Below are 19347 nucleotides of genomic sequence, written 5' to 3'. Positions count from 1 at the left end.
ATTCACCCAGACGAGCGTGACGCATCCACCGCAACGCGGTGCCAAACGCGTCTGGCGCCGACTCTGCACTACATATCGCTTTACCTTTATCTCATGAAACCTCGAGGTTTTGGTAGTTTCACATACTAGACAATTTGCTTGATCAACGTACTTTTGTAACACTTTCTCTTTCAACACCGTATCGAATACCACTTGAATTGGCCCGTGTCTTCTGGAAGGTTAGATTAGTCATGAACGACATTCGCCCATCACAATAGAGACAGACAGAAAATTGGCATTCAGTTTACAGCGTTTTTTCTTCTTGAAAAAAAAGGAAACTGGAAGTTCTGGGGTGTTCTTTTGGAACAATAATCTCACCTTCAGAACACGCGGAAATAGTGATTCATCATTGATGAACAGTTGTTACTTTTTTCAGCTGTTGACATTGTTTTTTTTTCCTGGACGAATGTGAAAAATCTCACGAGAGATCATGTTGTGATGTGTTGCAAACTCTATTTCCTACACCAGATTGTTTACAGTGGAAAGTTTGTTGTTGAAAAGGTTTAATCTTAATGCTCGCTCATCCCGTATGTTTTATACCAAAAAATTACTTGAAGGAAAACCAATAAAATTCGTCTGGATTATTCCCGGCAGCGTAGCGATATTCGCTGTCGAAATTGTCGAAAAAAAAGCAGGAAGTGCTGTTCTGCGACATTTATTCTTCACAAAACGGTTCTCACCGCTATTGGCAATCCACAGACACTGGAATAATGGTTGGTTTGGATTGTTCTGACGAGAAAATTGTCATTTCTAAGATCTCTCGTGCAGCTAATCGATATACTATAGACGCACAGACGCCCACCTTCAACAATTTGCTGGAATTTGAAAAATAGGCCGGTTCTATTCGTACACCTTCCCACCCATCGTGCAAATGATCGTTCAACAAAGCGTTAATTCATGGACATATTCGAAAAAGGAACTACCAATCCTAGAATTAATAGACACGCGGAAATGTACACGGCCTACTGCAAACAAGCACCGAACACCATTCTCGGCCTAGTTCTTCGCTTTCGGAGCAGGTTTAGAGCAACTTTTCTTTCTGGGAGCCAAAGAACATCATCTATAGTAGGGTCAAAACGACATGAAGCACGTACGCAATTACGTACGCGGCTTCTCTTGAAGCGTTTCAGTGGAGCGTAGCGGCTAGGAGCGTGGTGAAAGCCTTTGCTGGGCCATCCTGCAGTTCGCGATGGTCCCACCTCGATTCCAATCGCTATCTCCACCACGCCGCTTCGAGCGTAACCGCTTACGCAACTGCACCGTGCTTCATGTCGTTTTGACCCGACTATATTTACTTTCTTGAGGTACATCACTCAGCACTATCATTCGTCCTACGCCAAACCTTACGTGTGAACAAAGTAGGAAGTACAAAGTACAGTGCAAGACACTCACAACCGGCTCATTCTATGTAGTCGTAAAAAACTGCTGTACTTTGATAACTGTAGCGTTACATCAACGTTTTCAAAAGAGCTTTTTACATAGTGCAGGGAAACGTGCGCGATTGCGTACAAAGTGACGCAGCTCGTAGTTGTTATTTTCCGTGACTACACAAGGTCTTAAAGGCATCACTCTACGAATCTGAGGTGGTACAAATTTCAGGTGGAGTATTCGTATACGGGATAGTAGATTATGGAGAGGGGGTCATTCCGCCAATTTCCTCATAATTGCCGTAAAAAAACGGCCCGGAAGATGCGGCTTCAGGCGTTCTGGCGCGGAATCACGGAAACGGAATCACCCTTCTCTTCATAATCTACTATCCCTCATAAGAATACTCCACCTGAAATCTGCACCACCTCAGATTCGTGGGTTGATGCCTTTAAGGGAGTGATCACTAAATTCTAACAGTAGGTCCTTCGAATGTAATAGAACGAAAATCGCGAATCCTCGCCAATTTGGTAATTTTACATTACAGTTTCATTAAAGAAAAGAGAACTAACGCATAATAATTGTAATAATAGGGTCCCAACGCGGTTTTAAGCAATCGAACGTCCACAATATAGCTAACTTCTTGACAAAATCATTCCTGGATAAACCATAGAGTTCTTAAGCACTAGTCACACAACTGATAAGATATTAGTAACAAACACGTTGCTGCACTTTCTCATTCCACCTGGCGTCACCTTCTATCTACCATAGCGCGAAAAAAAAATGTCTGACACGAAAGCAGGTGAAGGACCTGACCACTGCTTTGCCAGTTTCCTTTCACCCTTCCAGAAAATATCAGCTAAGGGAATCTCCGCTCGACCCAGACCTCACATGCCACTTTTCCTATAATCTGATACTATTTCCCCTAAGAACCATGTTCCAATGTTACAATTGCTATCCATCGTACCTACAACTAATTATCTGAAAACGTCGATGCAAATCAACCGTCGATTTAATTAGTGAGAAAACGAAACAAAAGAAAAGAAAAAAGGCCTTTTTTTAGGATGACTGGAAGGACTTGTACCGTATGTAACGATAGAAATGCAAGAACCCAATCAATGTGAAAAGCAATGTGGTGGGTCTAATTGTAATCAACTATAAACAACAACTCACTGGAATGTTGCCTGAAAGACAACCAGGCAGTTGCTAGTGAACAACAACAATAGCATTTGTCAAACCATGAGGTTGTTCGATGTTGATTCAACACTAATCATTACGTGCCCCATTCCCGCTAACCCTTTGAGAGTATACAGAACAAAAATAATGAGGAAAAAGAGATATGCTATGCTAATATAAAGAAAACCTTGAGAAAGGTGATTGTACTCGATGAATGTACTACTAAGTAGAAGAATACTACGCCCTTAGACATCGAGGTAAAAATTACTGAACATGCGGTTACAAATCAATGTTCTCTGGATCGACTTCACTGAAGGAAGAATCTGCACTCTGCTCTCTATCAGAGGAGTTGTCCTTTAACTTGGAGTGCTGAGGTACTTCTATAGGTTCCGAGCGAATTGAAGACAGGTATGGTACGAGGCGAACGTGAGGCGGAATGTAGAAGGCTCGAGGATTTCGGAATTCGGTAAGACGTTCTCCGCTTCCTCGCACTGATATGCCTAAAATTATTCACATGCAGATATTACTCTACTATTTAATAAAAAAAGAGCGCTGGCTAAAAATCTGTTCTGCGAAGAAAACAAAACCACGAACTTTTTGATTTCAACATGAGAAACTGCGCCACGGCATGTGCTAGTGCTCTTTCCAGAGAGTTCTCAAAAACGCCAACATAAACGGCATCATCCTTGCCAGAATCGGGAGAGGTGGAGCAGAAGAATGACAACAGCTCACCTTCGAGTTGATCGATGAAGCCCTTAAAAAGTCGTTGAAAAGATAGAACAACTCTCTATTTCTCCAAAAATTAACGGTGAAATACCCAAGGCAGGCGTTTTTCGGAAAGTAGTCGTTTACTCCGGCTGCTCATACGGTCGAAACAAGCTTTGCCATAGTAGGCAGGATGATCTAAAAGTCCAGATGAGAAAACATAAAATGGGTAATAGGGTTAATTCATTACTTCTAAAACCAGGAGAGGCTTTGCAACTCAATTTGTAGCAGGCTATCATTTATTTTCAGTCAACACGACATGTTATGTCGAAGCGCTGACGGTGTTTTTATGTGCTAGTGATTGTTATTTAACATAAACACCCACCTAGTGTTTTAATGCCGTACAAATTACAAGATTAGTGAATATTGTGGCAAGAGCAATAACTTATCTACTCCTAGTTTTTCTATTCACAGTCACAGTTTTCCTTATAGGCTTTTAGCACACTGGAAGTAAACTCATATTCTAAGATAAATACGATCGGAGGTATTTAATCTTTCTGGCGGCAGCACTTAGGTGGATAATTAAGAGCATACAACGCTTGTCTCAAATTTCTTAGAAATATGCTCGTTAAGTTCAAAGGGATAAGTGGAAATCACGAATATGCCTTTATAATTATTATAAAACTACATAATATATGTGGTTTTATATAACATTTATAACTATACGAAATTAATTATAGAACAACAAAAATAGAAAATAAAACAAAACAGAACCAGGGTGTAATGAGGTTAGATATGAGTTAAGTGAACAGTTCTCACGTTTTCGACCATCCACGTCCAAGGATTTCGGCGATTTTGAAGTCCCCGGCTTTCCACCAACGACGAACCACCCGCATCCATCGCTGGATTTTAACTCCCCTTCCTCGAGAATCTGCCGCTGCTCTTCCTCATCACGTTCGATAAAGTCGTTCCACATCTACAACGATCGGCAATTCAATCTCTGCTAATATTTTGGGGACTTATCCGGTTGTAGACTTTTTAACACACAGTATACATTTTACCTGCATGCTCTTCTCATCTAAGAACAGTCTTTCGAATGCACTGACAGTATGTGGAACAAGATCAGAGAAGTCTGTACAAATGTCATCCTTATCCGCAAAACTCATTAGAATGCGGACTGCAATAGAAAGCCTAGGAATAATATATTTCAAATTAGATTGAAAAAAAAAACGTAAGCGTAAGCGTAAGAAAGTATGCAAACGTAAGCGTAAGAAAGTATAAACGGCAACAAATAAAAACTAACCACTTTCAAGGCGTCGCTGTCTTCTCGATCCCATGGAGCTCTTCACAACTACCCCAGTACTTTCAACATCCAAAAAACGACGCATCCTGAACATAACTCATGGCTTGAGGTTTAAATTTATTAGAACAATAGCATGTACATGGAGTAATGTCCTGGGTGACAAATATCATTAATGAAAGGATAACTGCAAAAATCCTAGGTAGTTCTAGTGTAAAATATTCAATATGGATTTTCTTTGAGCGGAAATCTCTTATTCTGAAATGTTAGCCAAGTATATAAATAAATGTACACAAAATTTTTTACTTTCTTCATGCTGTCACGGACCAGATATTTATGTTTTTATAGAATAAAAAAGATAAGGGCGCTAAAGCTATGTAACACACAAGAAAATTTTCACATAGTGTGCAGTAAAGAAACTGCTGCCGCAAAAAACTCATGTTACACAAACTATAAGTAGCCTCAATGATCAAAACAAAGCTTCCGTGAAAAAGTACAAACGACTGTGAAAAATAAATATATTACTTGCGTTCGGCTCTTCGCTCCTTATTTTTTCTTGAACGAGAAGCAGGAAATTCCATTGAATGTGTGAGATCTCGCACATTGTCAGACAACTCGTCGCCACTTTCCGAGAAGTCAAAACTAGAAATATTATGTCAAATAATTAGACTAACAAATCCGTGTTTCTGTGCTGCTTTGATCATGTTTCAGTGAAGGAGATCACTGAAAAGAAAATAGGGAAAGATTCCCAAGAGAAAAAAAGATTCAAAAAAGTATGTTTTGAGTTTAACGTGAATAAACTGAATCATAGACGGTACGTGAAACAGAAAGCATTGCAGCTGAGTGCACGGCAGAGAAGTGAGTTAAATGTGAAAATAATGGAGACTCCACACTTTCTCTTTTCATACCATGCTCAACGCGCGTGAAAATGTTGTCATCATCCAGATTTCGAGCATATATACACAATCTAATACATAATCTAGTGGACCTGGTAGCTCTAAGCTTGGCAGTGTTCGCTATTTACAACTTGTGACATCTCGAGAAGTAAAACAGTTAAACCACACTGTAACTGTTTTGTACGCGAAGATTTCTTTGAAAAAAGCTTCGAAAACAGAAGCACTCATTAGTTCTAGCTTGCTAAGGTAGAATCCTGCAACAAAAACGTGACTTCACACGGTACTCATAAGCATGCTAGGTTTGAGTTTGCGGTTGGAACATATTTCTACCTCAGAAAAGTCCCAACTCAGCGGAATACACTAGGATCGGAGTGAGAGGTGAGAATTTCAGACAGCTTCGTAGAAAAAGATGAAGGAAACCCGTCAAAACTCGATAAAGGGTAGCACACCACGACTCTGAGATTAATTACATAGGTTATAGATTGCAGAATCTGGGGTGGTTCCACTCCTCTCTCTCTAACCGTCGTAAAAAAAAAACGGTGTGGAAATGTTTTAGTTCCTACAAGGTACGTTAGTCTGTGCACACGTCCCGGTCCCCTCAGCAACTTCTTCATTGGTTTCACTTGAGTTGGCTGAAGAGAAGATATCATTTATCTTCGACCTCTCGCATGTGAATGCGGCGCGTGCACAAGGGTGATGCGCTGCAACTGAAATCGTTTTGATGAAAGGCGTCTTCCACGTTTCTTACGACGATTAGGCAGAGATGAGCGGAACCATCACCGTCTCTTCTGTCAGATCCCTGATATACTGCCTTTAACAACTCCTAACAGGAAATTCACTGACGAAAAACAATTGCTTTGAAAAGAAAAAAAAAAACACTGCAGAAAAAACGCCTCTCAAAAATAATGAAAAATGCAAGTAATACGGCAGTTATTCAAGGCAATTTAAAAGCAGCGTTCTGGGAATTTTCGATGTTGAGTTCTCCGCAGTAGTGAATAGGGATCGAGAATTAATTTGCAATTATCTTTACCGCGGGACACTCTCCACAAATCAAGAAGTCAGGTGGGTCAGGAGCTTCGGACTGATTATTTTACCCTTTCTGGATCATCAAAGGATGCTTTGGTTTCTTGCTGTGATACGTGCAAACTACATCCCGAACCTTCTTTGTTATCGGAGAGAAGTTAACATCGAAAATTTTCGAGGACACTACACAAAATGTGAGAGCGGATTCCCATTAAAAACTGACAGGATTAGAACCAGTTCCTAACAGAAAACAACAGAAGAAAAAAACATACTCGGCGTAATTAAATCTGTCGACCACGCCTTCCTCGTCTTCGTCGACTTTGATCGGGCGAAGTAAATCGGAACGGCGAGTGACACCCATCGATGATAGCACAAGAAAACTGAAAATAGTAATGGAGTTTAATGTGCATTAGTTATTTCTATCCTTAATAAACTCAACTAGATTTTAAAATCTATACGTCCTAGAGGTTATGTTTATCGAGAAAAAGGGAATCACTTTCGAGTAAAGAAAAGAAAATGAGTTTTGAAAAAAGGACATCTTCTCACTGAAATAACAGCAAATATTTCTAGGGACGTTCCGAAAATTTTTCCATGAAATATATCCGTTTTTGATTCTTAGCCGTTCATGCCACGTTATCCACGCACGAAGATGTATGATACATGCAACAGCGAACGCTGAGCATGCTGGCACAGACAGGCACGACCAATTCCAATGGAAAAAACAACAACTCTTGGTTCAGTAAACATAACTCTATATACAAAACTGGATATTTTTCGTTCTAGGACGATTTCCCATAAATATATACATAGAGCGTGGGAATTTTTTGTTGTTTTGCTATGTCATACAACGCAAAAATTCTCAAATGGAAGCGAGTTCATAATAACATACACTATTTACACTATGTAACGTGATTGTAAAAGTATTACTCAGATTACTGATGGTATAAATTTAGCAATCTCTCCAATTAGCTCGATTAGTGTTTCCCTAACCATATTTATGAACGTATCAAAACGGCAAAACCATATTAGTGCACACAGCAAAGCTTTTTTTTTACAAAAGAAAAACCATCACATTCTAAATGCGAGCACATAATGGAATGTTTCACTGTGTTTTGTTCCAAATTAAAATATATTATGCAGGTAGAGAATGAATTGAGCAGGCAATGATGGAATTATTGAATGACAAAATTTCGACAGAACGTTGTGAGAGAAGTTTTTGTTGCATTTCACCACTTCACAAACGAATTGAACACTTAATTTTGCACTCATTCAAGCCACCAAGTATCTAATTAAAATTTTCTAGTCTACAATACTTCTTTCTAATAGCGATGCAGGAGTTAACGAAGGTTTCCTTTTCGAATAAGCGGTTATATATTCATCTTCGATCTAAGTTGCAACGATAAATCAGTTCTAAAGCGACGAATTTGTCCTAGAGCGAACAATGAGATATATTTAGCATTGCAATTTATGCTTTGAAATTTCCATATTATTATTTCTCTTCTCCATGAGTGTTCAAACAATTTCAAGCAAGAAATAAGCCTCAAAATAGCAATATGAACTAGTAGAAACTGAACTGGCAGGACTTTTGCTAATTACTAAAACAATATCAAGAGTTTTTTCTTCATGAAAAGAAATCAAAACGTAGTGCTCATATCTAGATTTTGATCTTTAGCTCCATACAGTTGATATCTACTGTAGTTTTGCAGCTATGGAATCATTTATGGAAGTTTTGCTTTTTTCAGCAAAATAATTAGAATCAAATGAAACAAATAGAAGTGACTTCGACAGTGAAAAATTCAGGGGAAAATATACTTGGGGAGGGGCACTGGGCACCTAGTTCTGAAAGCTCTATCTTCCTTTTTTTCTCTTAGTAACTTACCTTACATCTCAAAGATCTCAACGCCTAAGTTTCAGGTCTCCCCGCTGATATAATTATTTACTTCCAGAAATGAGTACGCCACTGAGTGCCACACCACCCCAAACTATACTTTCCTAAAATACGTATGATGCGTGGAATAGAACGAAGAAAAGAAGGATATGCGGTGTTCTGGGAGATCAAACGCGAAGTCATACGGATGTCAGCTGGTCGATATGTCGATACGTGGAGCGAGTGGTGGTGAGAGGTGCGAGCGAGCGAGCGCCGACGTCCAACGAAAGACCGCTGCAGGACCGGAGAGTGCGATCGAGTCGCGTTTCATCAACGCTCCGACGACGAATCTAAGGCGGTCAGCTGTGAGAAATAAATATTTGTCCGTAATTAACGATCAGCTGACCCATCCTACGATAATCAATCCGTGTTCTCATGGATCATCGCTTTTGTATGGTTACGTGTTGTTTCGTGAGGCCGATGTTTACGATGTCACGATAAGATACGACAACATTAGCTGTCTTTCGTCCTCCTTCTGTCTTTCGTCTTCCTCTCATTTATTAGCTTCTCTTCCACTGTTCCATTCGATATGTCGTTTGTTATGCTGCATCCATCGATTAATCTCAAAACAAATCGCTAACAAACGAATATTTGCACCTTTAGACGTTATTTTTATCCGCCTCAAGTTTCCTTCTCTCAGATTTTCTCGAATGACGAATGAAATAGTTCTTTTACTGACTTTGCTTTACTTCTCCTACTGAATAGAGTTGATGGAAGAATTCTGGTGCTGTTAACGTCAATTTAACCCCATCAAAGATGCGCTTATCCAGATTCAATCCGAATTTTAAAAATTCTACTTGAGTAGGGAATGCTTTCATAATAAGCTATTGATAATAAGTGGCTCTCGAGTAGAATGTTACAGCCGAGCATGTGGAAGGTCCTTAAAGGCATCACTCCACGAATCTGAGGTGGTACGGATTTCAGGTGGAGTATTCGTATACGGGATGGGAGACTATGGAGAGGGGGGTGATTCCGTCCATTTCTTCCTAATTGCCGTAAAAAACGGCCGGGAAGATAGGGCCTCAAGCGTTCCGGCGCGCTATTTTCTGCAATGAGTTCGATTGGAGCGCTCCAGCCGTGCGCACGCGCCGCATCTTCCGGGATGTTTTTACGGCAATTAGGAAGAAATGGACGGAATCACCTTCCTTTCCATAATCCACGACCCCGTATAGGAACTCTCCACTTGAAATATGTACCACCCCAGATTCGTGGGGTGATGCCTTTAAATTTGTATCTGCTGACGCAACACGTTGGACGAGGTTTTTAGATGTGCATTCTTGTGTAATCACAGCCTCGGACGAGTTCAGACATTGTACGGGCGAGATCAGACACCAAAGCAGGGACGAAATTAGAGCGTAGGGTGCACACGTGTCCGGAAGTATAGTACAGTATGACAGTATTGAAAGAATGAGAAATCTGCGAGCAAATGTGCATTTCTTGGGTTGCTGCTATGTTGTTGGTTTCAAAAATAATCCAGATAATTGGTCATGGGCTAGTTTGGAGTTTTCGTGCGCATATGAGTGCATAGTGCGACGACCAAAATCATTATACTGGTGGCACGGATTTCAGGTAGAGTATTCGTATACGGGATGGGAGACTATGGAGAGGGGGGTGATTCCGTCCATTTCTTCCTAATTGCCCTAAAAAAACGGCCCGGAGGATACGGCTTCAGGCGTTCCGGCGCACTATTTTCTACAACGAGTCCGATTGTAGCGCGCCAGCCGTGTGCACACGTCACATCTTCTGGGCCGTTTTTCACGGGCAATTAGGAAGAAATGGACGGAACCACACCCTTCTCCGTAATCTACTATCCCGTATATGAATACTTCAACTGAAATCCGCGCCATCTCAGATTCGTGGGGTGATGCCTTTCAATTTGCTCACTGTTTTATTCGGGTGATGAGGGATTTTTGATCGCGCTGTCTGCATCTACTTTTTGGATTTCTTGTACGTTATGTTACTTGGAGGTACCTCGGTCACAATTTGCTTTTTGAAAAGAAAAAAAAAACACCATTGCGAAGGAAAGGAAATTCCCCGTCACCTTGAATTAATTACTTGGCGACGTAACGATTAACACCGCGCATTTTGATAGCATGAATTTTGACAGTAGATCTTCCCTTAACTGTACGTTGTTATCATTTGTTTGCATCGAATGTAACTCTCACATCCCCATTCTGTAAAAAAAAAATATTTGCGGTCACACCAGTCTGCTGTTATTGAAACTGTCTCCAATATTTACATTTGCACATGTACGAGGGAATCGAGACATTTTTTTTCTCGTTTTTCTCGCGTTCTATTTCAATACGTAGTCGAATCGGCCGCTTACATAACTGCACCGAGTTTGAGGTATTTGACCTGAGCACAGGTAGAAAAAACTGGTTGAAAAAAAGAAAAGAAGTTGATAGAAATGGATCTACTTATTAATAGGAAGATAGATGTTCCAAGCACCTCTGTGGTAAAATGTAGTTGGGGCGAGGGACACTCAATGGCACTCTTTTTTCTGGATGTGAATAACGGAATCAGTCGGGGCCCCTAATACTTAAGAATTAGTATTAAAGGATCTATGATATGTAAGCTAAAATACCATCGATAATAGTGGTCTCAGTAGTTATCCATTTAAGCAGAAACAGGAAAAACCACAGAAATGTTTCAGTGCACAGAGCTCCCTATACTGTGTGTATCCTCGGAACTTTTCGTTTTTTTTTTCGTGTTTCATATTTTCATTATTCATTTCCATATTAGTGTGATAATACAAAGATATTCTCAACAAAGTCCTTTCTTATTTTATCGTTAGTTTTGCTGTTAAGATGTCACTAAGTTAGTGAATCCCTTAGTTTAACGGGATACGATAAAATGGTTTCTGTCCCATTTTTGTGTAATCGTGCATGTTTATAGTTGGCTATAATCGGATTCATAATAAAGTCACAAAAAATCCGCCCTAGAGGAAGACTTACTATGCACAACACGCAAGGAGGGACGAAAAAGTCAAGAAGTGATTTGGAAGAGGACTTCACTAAGGCTGTAATTTTATTCATGCACTGTTGTAGAGAAGAATAAAAAAACCATAGAAGAGTTAAAAGAAAGGAGGTCAAGGTGGAGTTCTCCATTCTGTAGAGAGTGCTCATTGCAAGCTTTCACCGAAGACACGTTGCGCCGTCATTTTACTAAACGTTCTACCCCAACTGTAAATAATATTGAATAAAATGGTGGGAAGAAGATGCCGATGATTTTATTTCACTCTTATCTAATTTCAATTTATTGTATGCGAGGTCAGTAATCTTTGTAAATACCAAATGTTGAAGAGCAAAACTATCCATTTTTTCCCTATTTACTCTCTTTTCTTAATTCATTTTGGGGAATTTGCTATCTGCAAACAAAAGTCCACCTGCAAATTGCTGCGTTCAGCTCTTATCAGTTAGACGGGTCGTAAACTGAAACACCCGAAAGTTCGGATAGCCTCTGTTGAGAAAGAGCACTGCTTGTATACCTGTCGTCCGAGGGAAGTCATTATGCTACTTCGAGCGATTGCGACGCGTTCACAACTCACATTATCTGCCAGACTTCTTCGGCCCTTTCCCGTGCTCCAGTCGAACGTGTTCTGCGGTTGGCCACCCCAACATAAGTATAGTCGAGTCAAAACGACATGAAACACGGACATTTGCGCAAGCGGCCGCGCTCAAAGCGGAGCGGTGAAGCGTAGCGGTTGGGATCGTGTAAGGATCCACGCTACCGCCACACACCTCTGCTGTTTGCCATGGTCTCACCTCGATTCCAACCGCTGTTCCACCGCACCGCTTCCGAGCGCGGCCGCTTGCGCAATGGTCCGTGTTTCATGTCGTTTTGACCCAACTACAGCGAGCAATAGTTCTCCTGTAGAAAAATGATGTAGTTGAATCAGCTCCTCCTCGTTAAGGCATTTCTATGCTTCTTCATTTCTACTGTCTTCGTAATTATAGACTGTGTTTCTCAATTTCTGTCATTTTTTTCCAGATCAAGTTTAATATGGACGTGTTGCATAAGGGATGGTTCACAGAATTTTCACCAGACGACTTGGAGCGAATGAAACAGGAAGGTGAGGTGTTGTTCTAAACTGTTGTTCGTAAAAGTGGTAGTAGTATGATAGTGAAAAGAAATTGATGTTAATGTGATAATGAAAAGCCCTTGTTAAAGGCATAACCCCACGAATCTGAGGTGGTGCAGATTTCAGGTGGAGTATTCTTATAAGGGATAGTAGACTATGGAGAGGATGGTGATTCCGTCCACTTCTTCCTAATTGTCGTGAAAAACGGCCCGGAAGACGCGGCGCCGCACAAGGCTGGCGCACACCAGTCGAACTCCTTGTAGAAAATAGTGCGCCAGAACGCCCGAGGCCGTATCTTCCGGGCCGTTTTTTACAGCAATTAGGAAGAAATGGACGGAATCACTCCCTCTCCATAATCTACTATCCCGTATACGAATATTCCACCTGAAATCCGTACCACCTCAGATTCGTGAAGTGATGCCTTTAACTCTGTGGAGAGTCACGGAATGACCGAATTTGTTATTCAAGTTTTTCAGAGACTCTATCTTGTCTGAAAATTTGTGATATTCTTAGGAAGCAACGTGCGATGAATATTTTCAGGATCGGGTGACTCGAAACAATTGAAATCAGACGGGATTTCGATGGGTGGAGCCTGGCCTGGTCAGGCTTTCTCTCTCAAAGTGAAGGAGATTTTATTCCATGAGAAGAGTGAATACCAGGATGTGCTTGTCTTCAAGAGGTAGAGGTACTCTTTTTATTCTAAAAATTTTAGTAGGAATTGAAAATGCCTCTAGTTTTTGTAGTGGTTACTAGTGCTGAGTGCTAAACCTGGATAAGGATCAACCAAAATAGCCAGCCAAAATTCATATGGCTTATCGCGCCTTAAAGAAGCCGCAACATCAACTTTCTTACCGCTTGACACCCACCCCGCGGTCGATCTGTCCTTGCGCATCGCGGCCGTTCGAGCAAACATAAGTCCTGGCTCCTGTTTGTCTTTTCCCCTCTATGAACAATTCGTGTTGGTCAAGCATAAGTAGGAATACGCATAACACAAAAGTGCCTATTAATTATTATGAACAGTAGAACTTTTCGATTTGTGACACTAGAAACTTTTTTCTTGAAATTTCGCCCTTGCAGATTGATGATAAATGTTATGGTATATTGTAAAAGGATTTAGTTTCAGCAGTCAACTTTTGATCAACTATTTTCAGTGAAACATATGGAAATGTCCTGGTTTTGGACGGAATCATCCAAGCAACAGAACGAGACGAATTCTCTTACCAAGAAATGCTCGCTCATTTGCCTATGTTTGCTCATCCCAATCCAAAGAAGGTAATTGACTCATTTTCGTTTTTCTGGTGCATTGTAACATTTGAAGAAAATGCCTTCTCCTCAGCCCACACTTCCTCGATTTTCTGTGGTTATCTGACCCCGCTTCCACGACCACGCTCTTTCGATTGTTGTGGGTGCGAAAGGGCGAATTTGACGAATAATGTAAAGTAATAGCGAGTAAATAAGATATTAATTCAGGTTTTAATCATTGGTGGTGGTGATGGTGGAATTTTGCGAGAGGTTCTGAAACATCCAGAAGTGGAGCACGTGACGATGTGCGAAATCGACCGAGTTGTGATTGACGTCTCAAAAAAGTAAGTTTATGATCTCTTTCCAAGATACAAGTTATTTCGTGAAACGTAGGGGACCTAACCCGGCTGCCACTAAACGCTGTGTTATTCGTCGTATTCGTTACCTAGTTGCCACCTTACCGTTAGTGGTAGATTTGGTTATCGCGCGAACAGCTCATCAAGTCGACTTTAATTGAAATTGACGGATTCGCGCTCTTTGCAGGCAGCTTACATTCCTTCTGATAACACTAAAATAGATGCCATTGTGATCACAATAGTACAACAGATGCAATCTTGTAAGACAGCAGCGGAATGGAAAATCTGCTTCTCTGCTGGGAGAAACGGATTTCCCACTAGGATTTGTACAATCGTATCGAAACAAAAGAAGCCTGATTTGACTGCGGAGGTGACCGCACTTGAAATGGCGCGGTGGAGCTTGTGGTTATGATCGAGGTGCGACTCTCGCTTGCTGTAGTCGGAAACTGATCATTCGAAACAAAAAGACCATACTGTGATGAGCTTCCAATTAAAAACTGCATAAAATTGTAACGAAGAGTAGTTCATCACAAGAAAAAAATTTCTACATCAACATTTCAGGTTCCTGCCAGGCATGTCTTGCTGTTTCTCCAGTCCTAAGCTGAATTTGTTTTGTGGTGATGGTTTCGAGTTTTTGAAGAAGCACAAGGTGGTTTTTGGTGGAATTTAGGATAAAATAAAAGAAATGAAGGTTGCAGGGCGTTGTAGAGTGGTTGACCGAACTTATTTCTTTGAAAGTGTTGATAGGAGATTTTCTCTGCCTTTTTTGAAAATCGCCAAAATAACTGGAATCATGTTGATTTTTCGGAAAAAATTTGAAATAACGTTTTCTCTTGTCGAATATTTAAGTATTGACTGGCTGTAATCTCAGTTAATAGAATTTGTTTTCTATGGAGTTAATACTGCACAATGCGCACTCTTGTCGTTCTTCAATCCCATTCCCCTGTTGTAGGGGTTCTGCTACGGAGCTACCATTTCTTCAAATTTTTTCGATGAGAAAGAATGAGATTGACGTTGGCTTGACTTGAGTTCAGACTGACGTTAGCAAAATGCGCTATTTTTGCACCGATATGTCGATTTTTTGGGAGTATTTTCATGTTCGAGATAGGTAATTCTGATACCTTTTGGTGTTTTGTACTGGTATTATTTCTGTTTTTTATTTTTTTTAATGAGATTCATGACGCAACAATTCGTTGTGATGCGTCGCTTTGCAATAATTCTCTCAAGTACAAATGAGTCTTAAATTTTCGAAAATATAAAGGTTGTAATTTCTTGGTTGCGACACACAGATTTCTCAATAGTCCTCATTCATTTTCGGCGCTGTGACGAAAATCCTATAATTATGCTTTATTGTTTTCCCAACAAAGTTTTAGTAAAACTTTGTTTATTGTCTGACGTTTTGGCAACTTTGTCTTCGTAATAGGCCTGAAAGCTGTTTGAGGTTTTTGATGCTATCCATATTCCATGACACCTCTCTCTGTCCTCATCTCCATTAGTGCACCGCAAAAATGAGAAATATGATGGAGATGTGTTCGAATTAGCAGATGAGAGAGAAATATCTGGTTGAAAGGAATTGGAAGTATTCTGGATTTCTGCCAGAAATAACAGAACTGAACGTTTATCAATCACTAACGCTTTTTTGTCGTTCGTAGCACTCAGTGAGCTATAAGATTTCCTCCCATACAGGTCCTTAACGCTATCCAGACATCAGTACTTGTGCAGTGCATAGATTATACTGCACAGTGCGTAGATCTTATTCGCTTTGGTGAAGGTCTCTAAGAACGCGGTGGTTCACTCCAGCACGGAGCGGACGGTGAGACTAGTCGGTTTGTTTTCCTGTTTGGAGTTCTTGCATTATGTACTTAAAATCATATCGAAGCTTGGCAAGGAGAAAGGAGGAGTTTGTAGAGATGTGCTTTGTATCAAAAACCTCGAACCATTCTAGGGCTTTCGATAAATACGAAACGTCTGGTCAATAAGTTTTACCTCGTTGGCAAAACTAGAAAACATGAATCCACTTCACCATCTCGAGTTTTCACGAAGAGAGGACTTTTAGATTGTTGAAACTATCAGAGTTTTCTGATTGTTCCTTTTTCGCTCTATATGTGCGCTGTTCTACGGTATAGACATTTTACAGAACGAATTCGATGTGATTATTACCGATTCCTCGGATCCAGTAGGACCGGCCGAAAGCTTATTTGGACAATCCTATTATGAATTGTTGCGTGATTCACTTAATGAGAATGGAGTGCTTTCATCGCAAGGTATGTCTGCTATTAAATCATTTGCTTGTTTGTTCATATGAAACAAGGTGTGTCATTCAAAAAAAAAAACAATGCTATAATTGTGCAAATTATAATAGCCTGTACGAACTTATAATAGCTCACAATAACGTGTATAGATAACAAAATTGCTGTGAGTTATATTCTATAGGAAGACGATCAGTGAAAAAAGTTTGATTGCCAGCTTGTTCGGGCTTATTTATATAACTTGATGGGGTATAAAACTGTACGTTCAATCGTAAAACTTTAAAAAGGGAGGACATATGAGGTTAGATAGTAGGAACCTGATAGAGATAGTGTACCTGACAACTTTAATACCTCTTTTTTGATAATTATTAGACTTGAAATGTTGAAACGAGAAATTTTCACACCGAAGTCTGTCTAGATACATAATATGATAATATAACATGCATCCTTTGCTTAAATCCATAATTTCTTTCTAATTTGCATGTATCATGTAATTTTTCGAACTTTCTTGAATAGACAGCGAACCAAATGCATCAACAAATCTGACGATGTTCAAAATTTTGGAATCTTTAGTAGGCCTGCAGTTCTTTTATAGAGGTTCTTTTTTCCTTTTATCATTTGCTAACAGTGTAACCTCTAGCGAACATCCAGAAAAAATGCTATTACTCAAAATATCAATTAAGGCGAATGTCCTTGGTTAGATCTTTCCCTTATGGGGAAAATCATTCACAAGTACTGCTCTCCCATATTCCCCGTTGCCCGTTACGCAATTGGGTCTGTGCCTACCTACACAAGTGGTCTAATGGGATACGTCGTCTGCAGCAAATCTAAGGTGCTGCATGATGCTGTGTATAGTAGCCGACACCTATGTTTGCTTGGAGGACCGCCACGCGTTTGCAGTAACTCGCACTCTACTTGGCTTTAAATGCTAAGACTCTTTAAATCTTTTGCGTTACCACATTAGTGAACGTGCATAGTGGTCATCCGCTCAAACCTAGGTGCCGTCGCCTTTACGTAGTCGTTGTCAAAGATTTGAATCGGCGTGGGCAGAGACATATAGAATTCCTTCGTTAGTAAATAGAATCTCTGCCGTTATAGTTCGTATGGTGTTTAGATTGATGTGGACGATTTTCTCCTTTTCTTTTTCTTTCACTCCTTCATTTTTCTTGCTTCTAACCTATTCTTTGCAGTGTTGTAATGTGTTGTAGGTGAAAGTGCTTGGTTGCATCTTGGCTTGATTTCTCACATGGTTCGCTTTAACCGTACCTTATTTGCTAACGTAAGGTACGCTCAATCACCTGTTTCCACGTATCCTTCCGGGACGATGGGCTACATTATCTGTTCGAAATCGGTGTGTGGTTGAGTGCTTCTTCTTCGATGTTGAGCGTTGTAAGGGAAAAGAAGCAGCGTGCCGTCATCATGATTTTGCCAATTAAACACATCTATCTCGCCTTTTTACTAGGGTTTACGTAGCTTGCATATACAACATACAATCATATTGAAAGGGCTAAAAAGGACACCGAAAATTCAATCATGACGACCTGCTCCGTCTCCTTTTCCCTCACAACGCCTCAGGTCCTTTCTTCATTCATGAGGTAACTGTCAAATTTTCTCTATAGTCATTCGGAACTTTTGTGTGGGATTCGTTACCAAGGCTCAACTTGCTGAGATCAGTACTATGCTGCATTCATACAATGTAACGACTACCGATATACCGAAGTAAATAAAAGTCGGGAGAAACATACTGAGATTTTCCGCCATCGAAGAGTGACAGTGTACACCTCCGAAAGGCGAAATGCTTCAAGAAAAAAAAAAACAATACTTTGACAGTCACCTCCGTTCTGTTCTTCTGTTAACCCATGTAATTAGTAACTTCACTGAGCATGTTTGCGTTTGTGTGTTGGAAAACAGATTCGTTGTGCCCGCAGATATTTTATTCGATGTGTTAAGGATCTTGACGTAACCACTCCGTCGCGTACACTCTCGGATGATGATGTGAAGAAGATGAAATTACGGTTCTACAACTCTCAGATGCATTCAGCGGCCTTTGTTTTACCTCAGTTCGTTAAGGAGGTGAGCAGAACTCTAACTTTTCTTTTTTTCTAATATTACTCAAATTTTCCTGTATTGTTATATTGCCTAGGTTTAAGATTTCAACTTTAGTGTACATTTTATAGGAACTGGAAAAGAAGTGATGTCTCATTGCGCGGAGAATCTTTCGTAATTTTTGTTTCTGTTTAATATTTGACAAATTAAATATATTAATTATTGTTATGCAATTAGCTACATTGGGATCAGCTAGGTTGTTATCTCATGAGAACAAATCTCCACATTTTCATACTTGAATGGTACTGCTGGTTTTGGCATATCTCTGAATTTTCGATAACCTGATTAGAAATATTCGTGGAATGCTGCAAAAATTGCGCGAAACCATGATTCGTAGCAACATCTATGCTAGTTTTGGATAGGTAGTAGCATCTGCAAGGTTTAGGACATGCGTTGACTCATCGATTGTACACGGTGCGCGCGTGAGTTAGTATGGTTCACGATAAATGGAGTTTTAAACCCAATAAAACAAAGAGTGATTTAGTGAATAGAGTTTGTTGAGATGAAGCTAAGAGCTCACAGAAATGCCTCCGACGTACAAAAGAGCAGCTATTGCCACAAACGGGACGCTTCCCTGCCATGATCCGACAAGGAGAGGACAATATGATAACATAAACATTAGAAATTATTATGTTCCGGGATCGGAACACTCCGGCGACACAACAAAAAATAGACCTGTACATTACTCAAGAAAACTTGTCACAATGACTTTGAATTTTCCAATTCTTCTTCCCATCCTAGAGAATGTCGAATCCAGAATTCACTTTGAGTTGACGAGTGGAGGAAAAGCTTGCAATTCGGTGTGGGAGGAGACGAGTAGAAAATGTTTGGAAGACTCCGGATGTTGAACAAAAGCGTGTCGGGCGGTAAACCACAATGCGC

The 19347-nt window shown here is 40.2% G+C and overlaps 2 protein-coding genes across 5 annotated transcripts; one reads left to right on the top strand and one right to left on the bottom strand.

Annotated features, from left to right (window-relative positions):
* Nucleotides 1-2859: 2859 nt before the first annotated feature.
* RB195_020162 (uncharacterized protein) lies at nucleotides 2860-6865 on the bottom strand (the record flags this gene model as incomplete). Its single annotated transcript, XM_013448855.2, has 8 exons — nucleotides 2860-3080; nucleotides 3175-3334; nucleotides 3398-3483; nucleotides 4105-4261; nucleotides 4347-4462; nucleotides 4589-4674; nucleotides 5111-5227; nucleotides 6777-6865. The coding sequence occupies 8 exons, from the start codon at nucleotides 6863-6865 to the stop codon at nucleotides 2860-2862; spliced, it is 1032 nt and encodes a 343-aa protein (XP_013304309.1).
* A 1642-nt stretch (nucleotides 6866-8507) lies between these two features.
* Nucleotides 8508-18554, top strand: RB195_020161 (uncharacterized protein; the record flags this gene model as incomplete). 4 transcript variants are annotated; one of them, XM_064188346.1, is made up of 11 exons in its annotated part: nucleotides 8508-8620; nucleotides 8672-8729; nucleotides 12422-12503; nucleotides 13053-13191; nucleotides 13664-13784; nucleotides 13983-14098; nucleotides 14672-14759; nucleotides 16248-16374; nucleotides 17568-17710; nucleotides 18310-18432; nucleotides 18537-18554. In XM_064188346.1, the coding sequence occupies 11 exons, from the start codon at nucleotides 8508-8510 to the stop codon at nucleotides 18552-18554; spliced, it is 1128 nt and encodes a 375-aa protein (XP_064044225.1). The 4 variants fall into 4 exon arrangements, with proteins under 4 accessions (XP_064044225.1, XP_064044226.1, XP_064044227.1 ...); XM_064188345.1 differs by lacking the exons at nucleotides 8508-8620; nucleotides 8672-8729 and adding an exon at nucleotides 10679-10777; XM_064188344.1 differs by lacking the exons at nucleotides 8508-8620; nucleotides 8672-8729 and adding an exon at nucleotides 12250-12252.
* Nucleotides 18555-19347: the final 793 nt, after the last annotated feature.

The sequence above is a fragment of the Necator americanus genome, chromosome II (genome assembly GCF_031761385.1).
Source record: "Necator americanus strain Aroian chromosome II, whole genome shotgun sequence".
NCBI lineage: Eukaryota > Metazoa > Nematoda > Chromadorea > Rhabditida > Ancylostomatidae > Necator > Necator americanus.
Note: the sequence above shows the minus strand (reverse complement) of the source record. Positions and strands in the feature narration are given on the sequence as shown.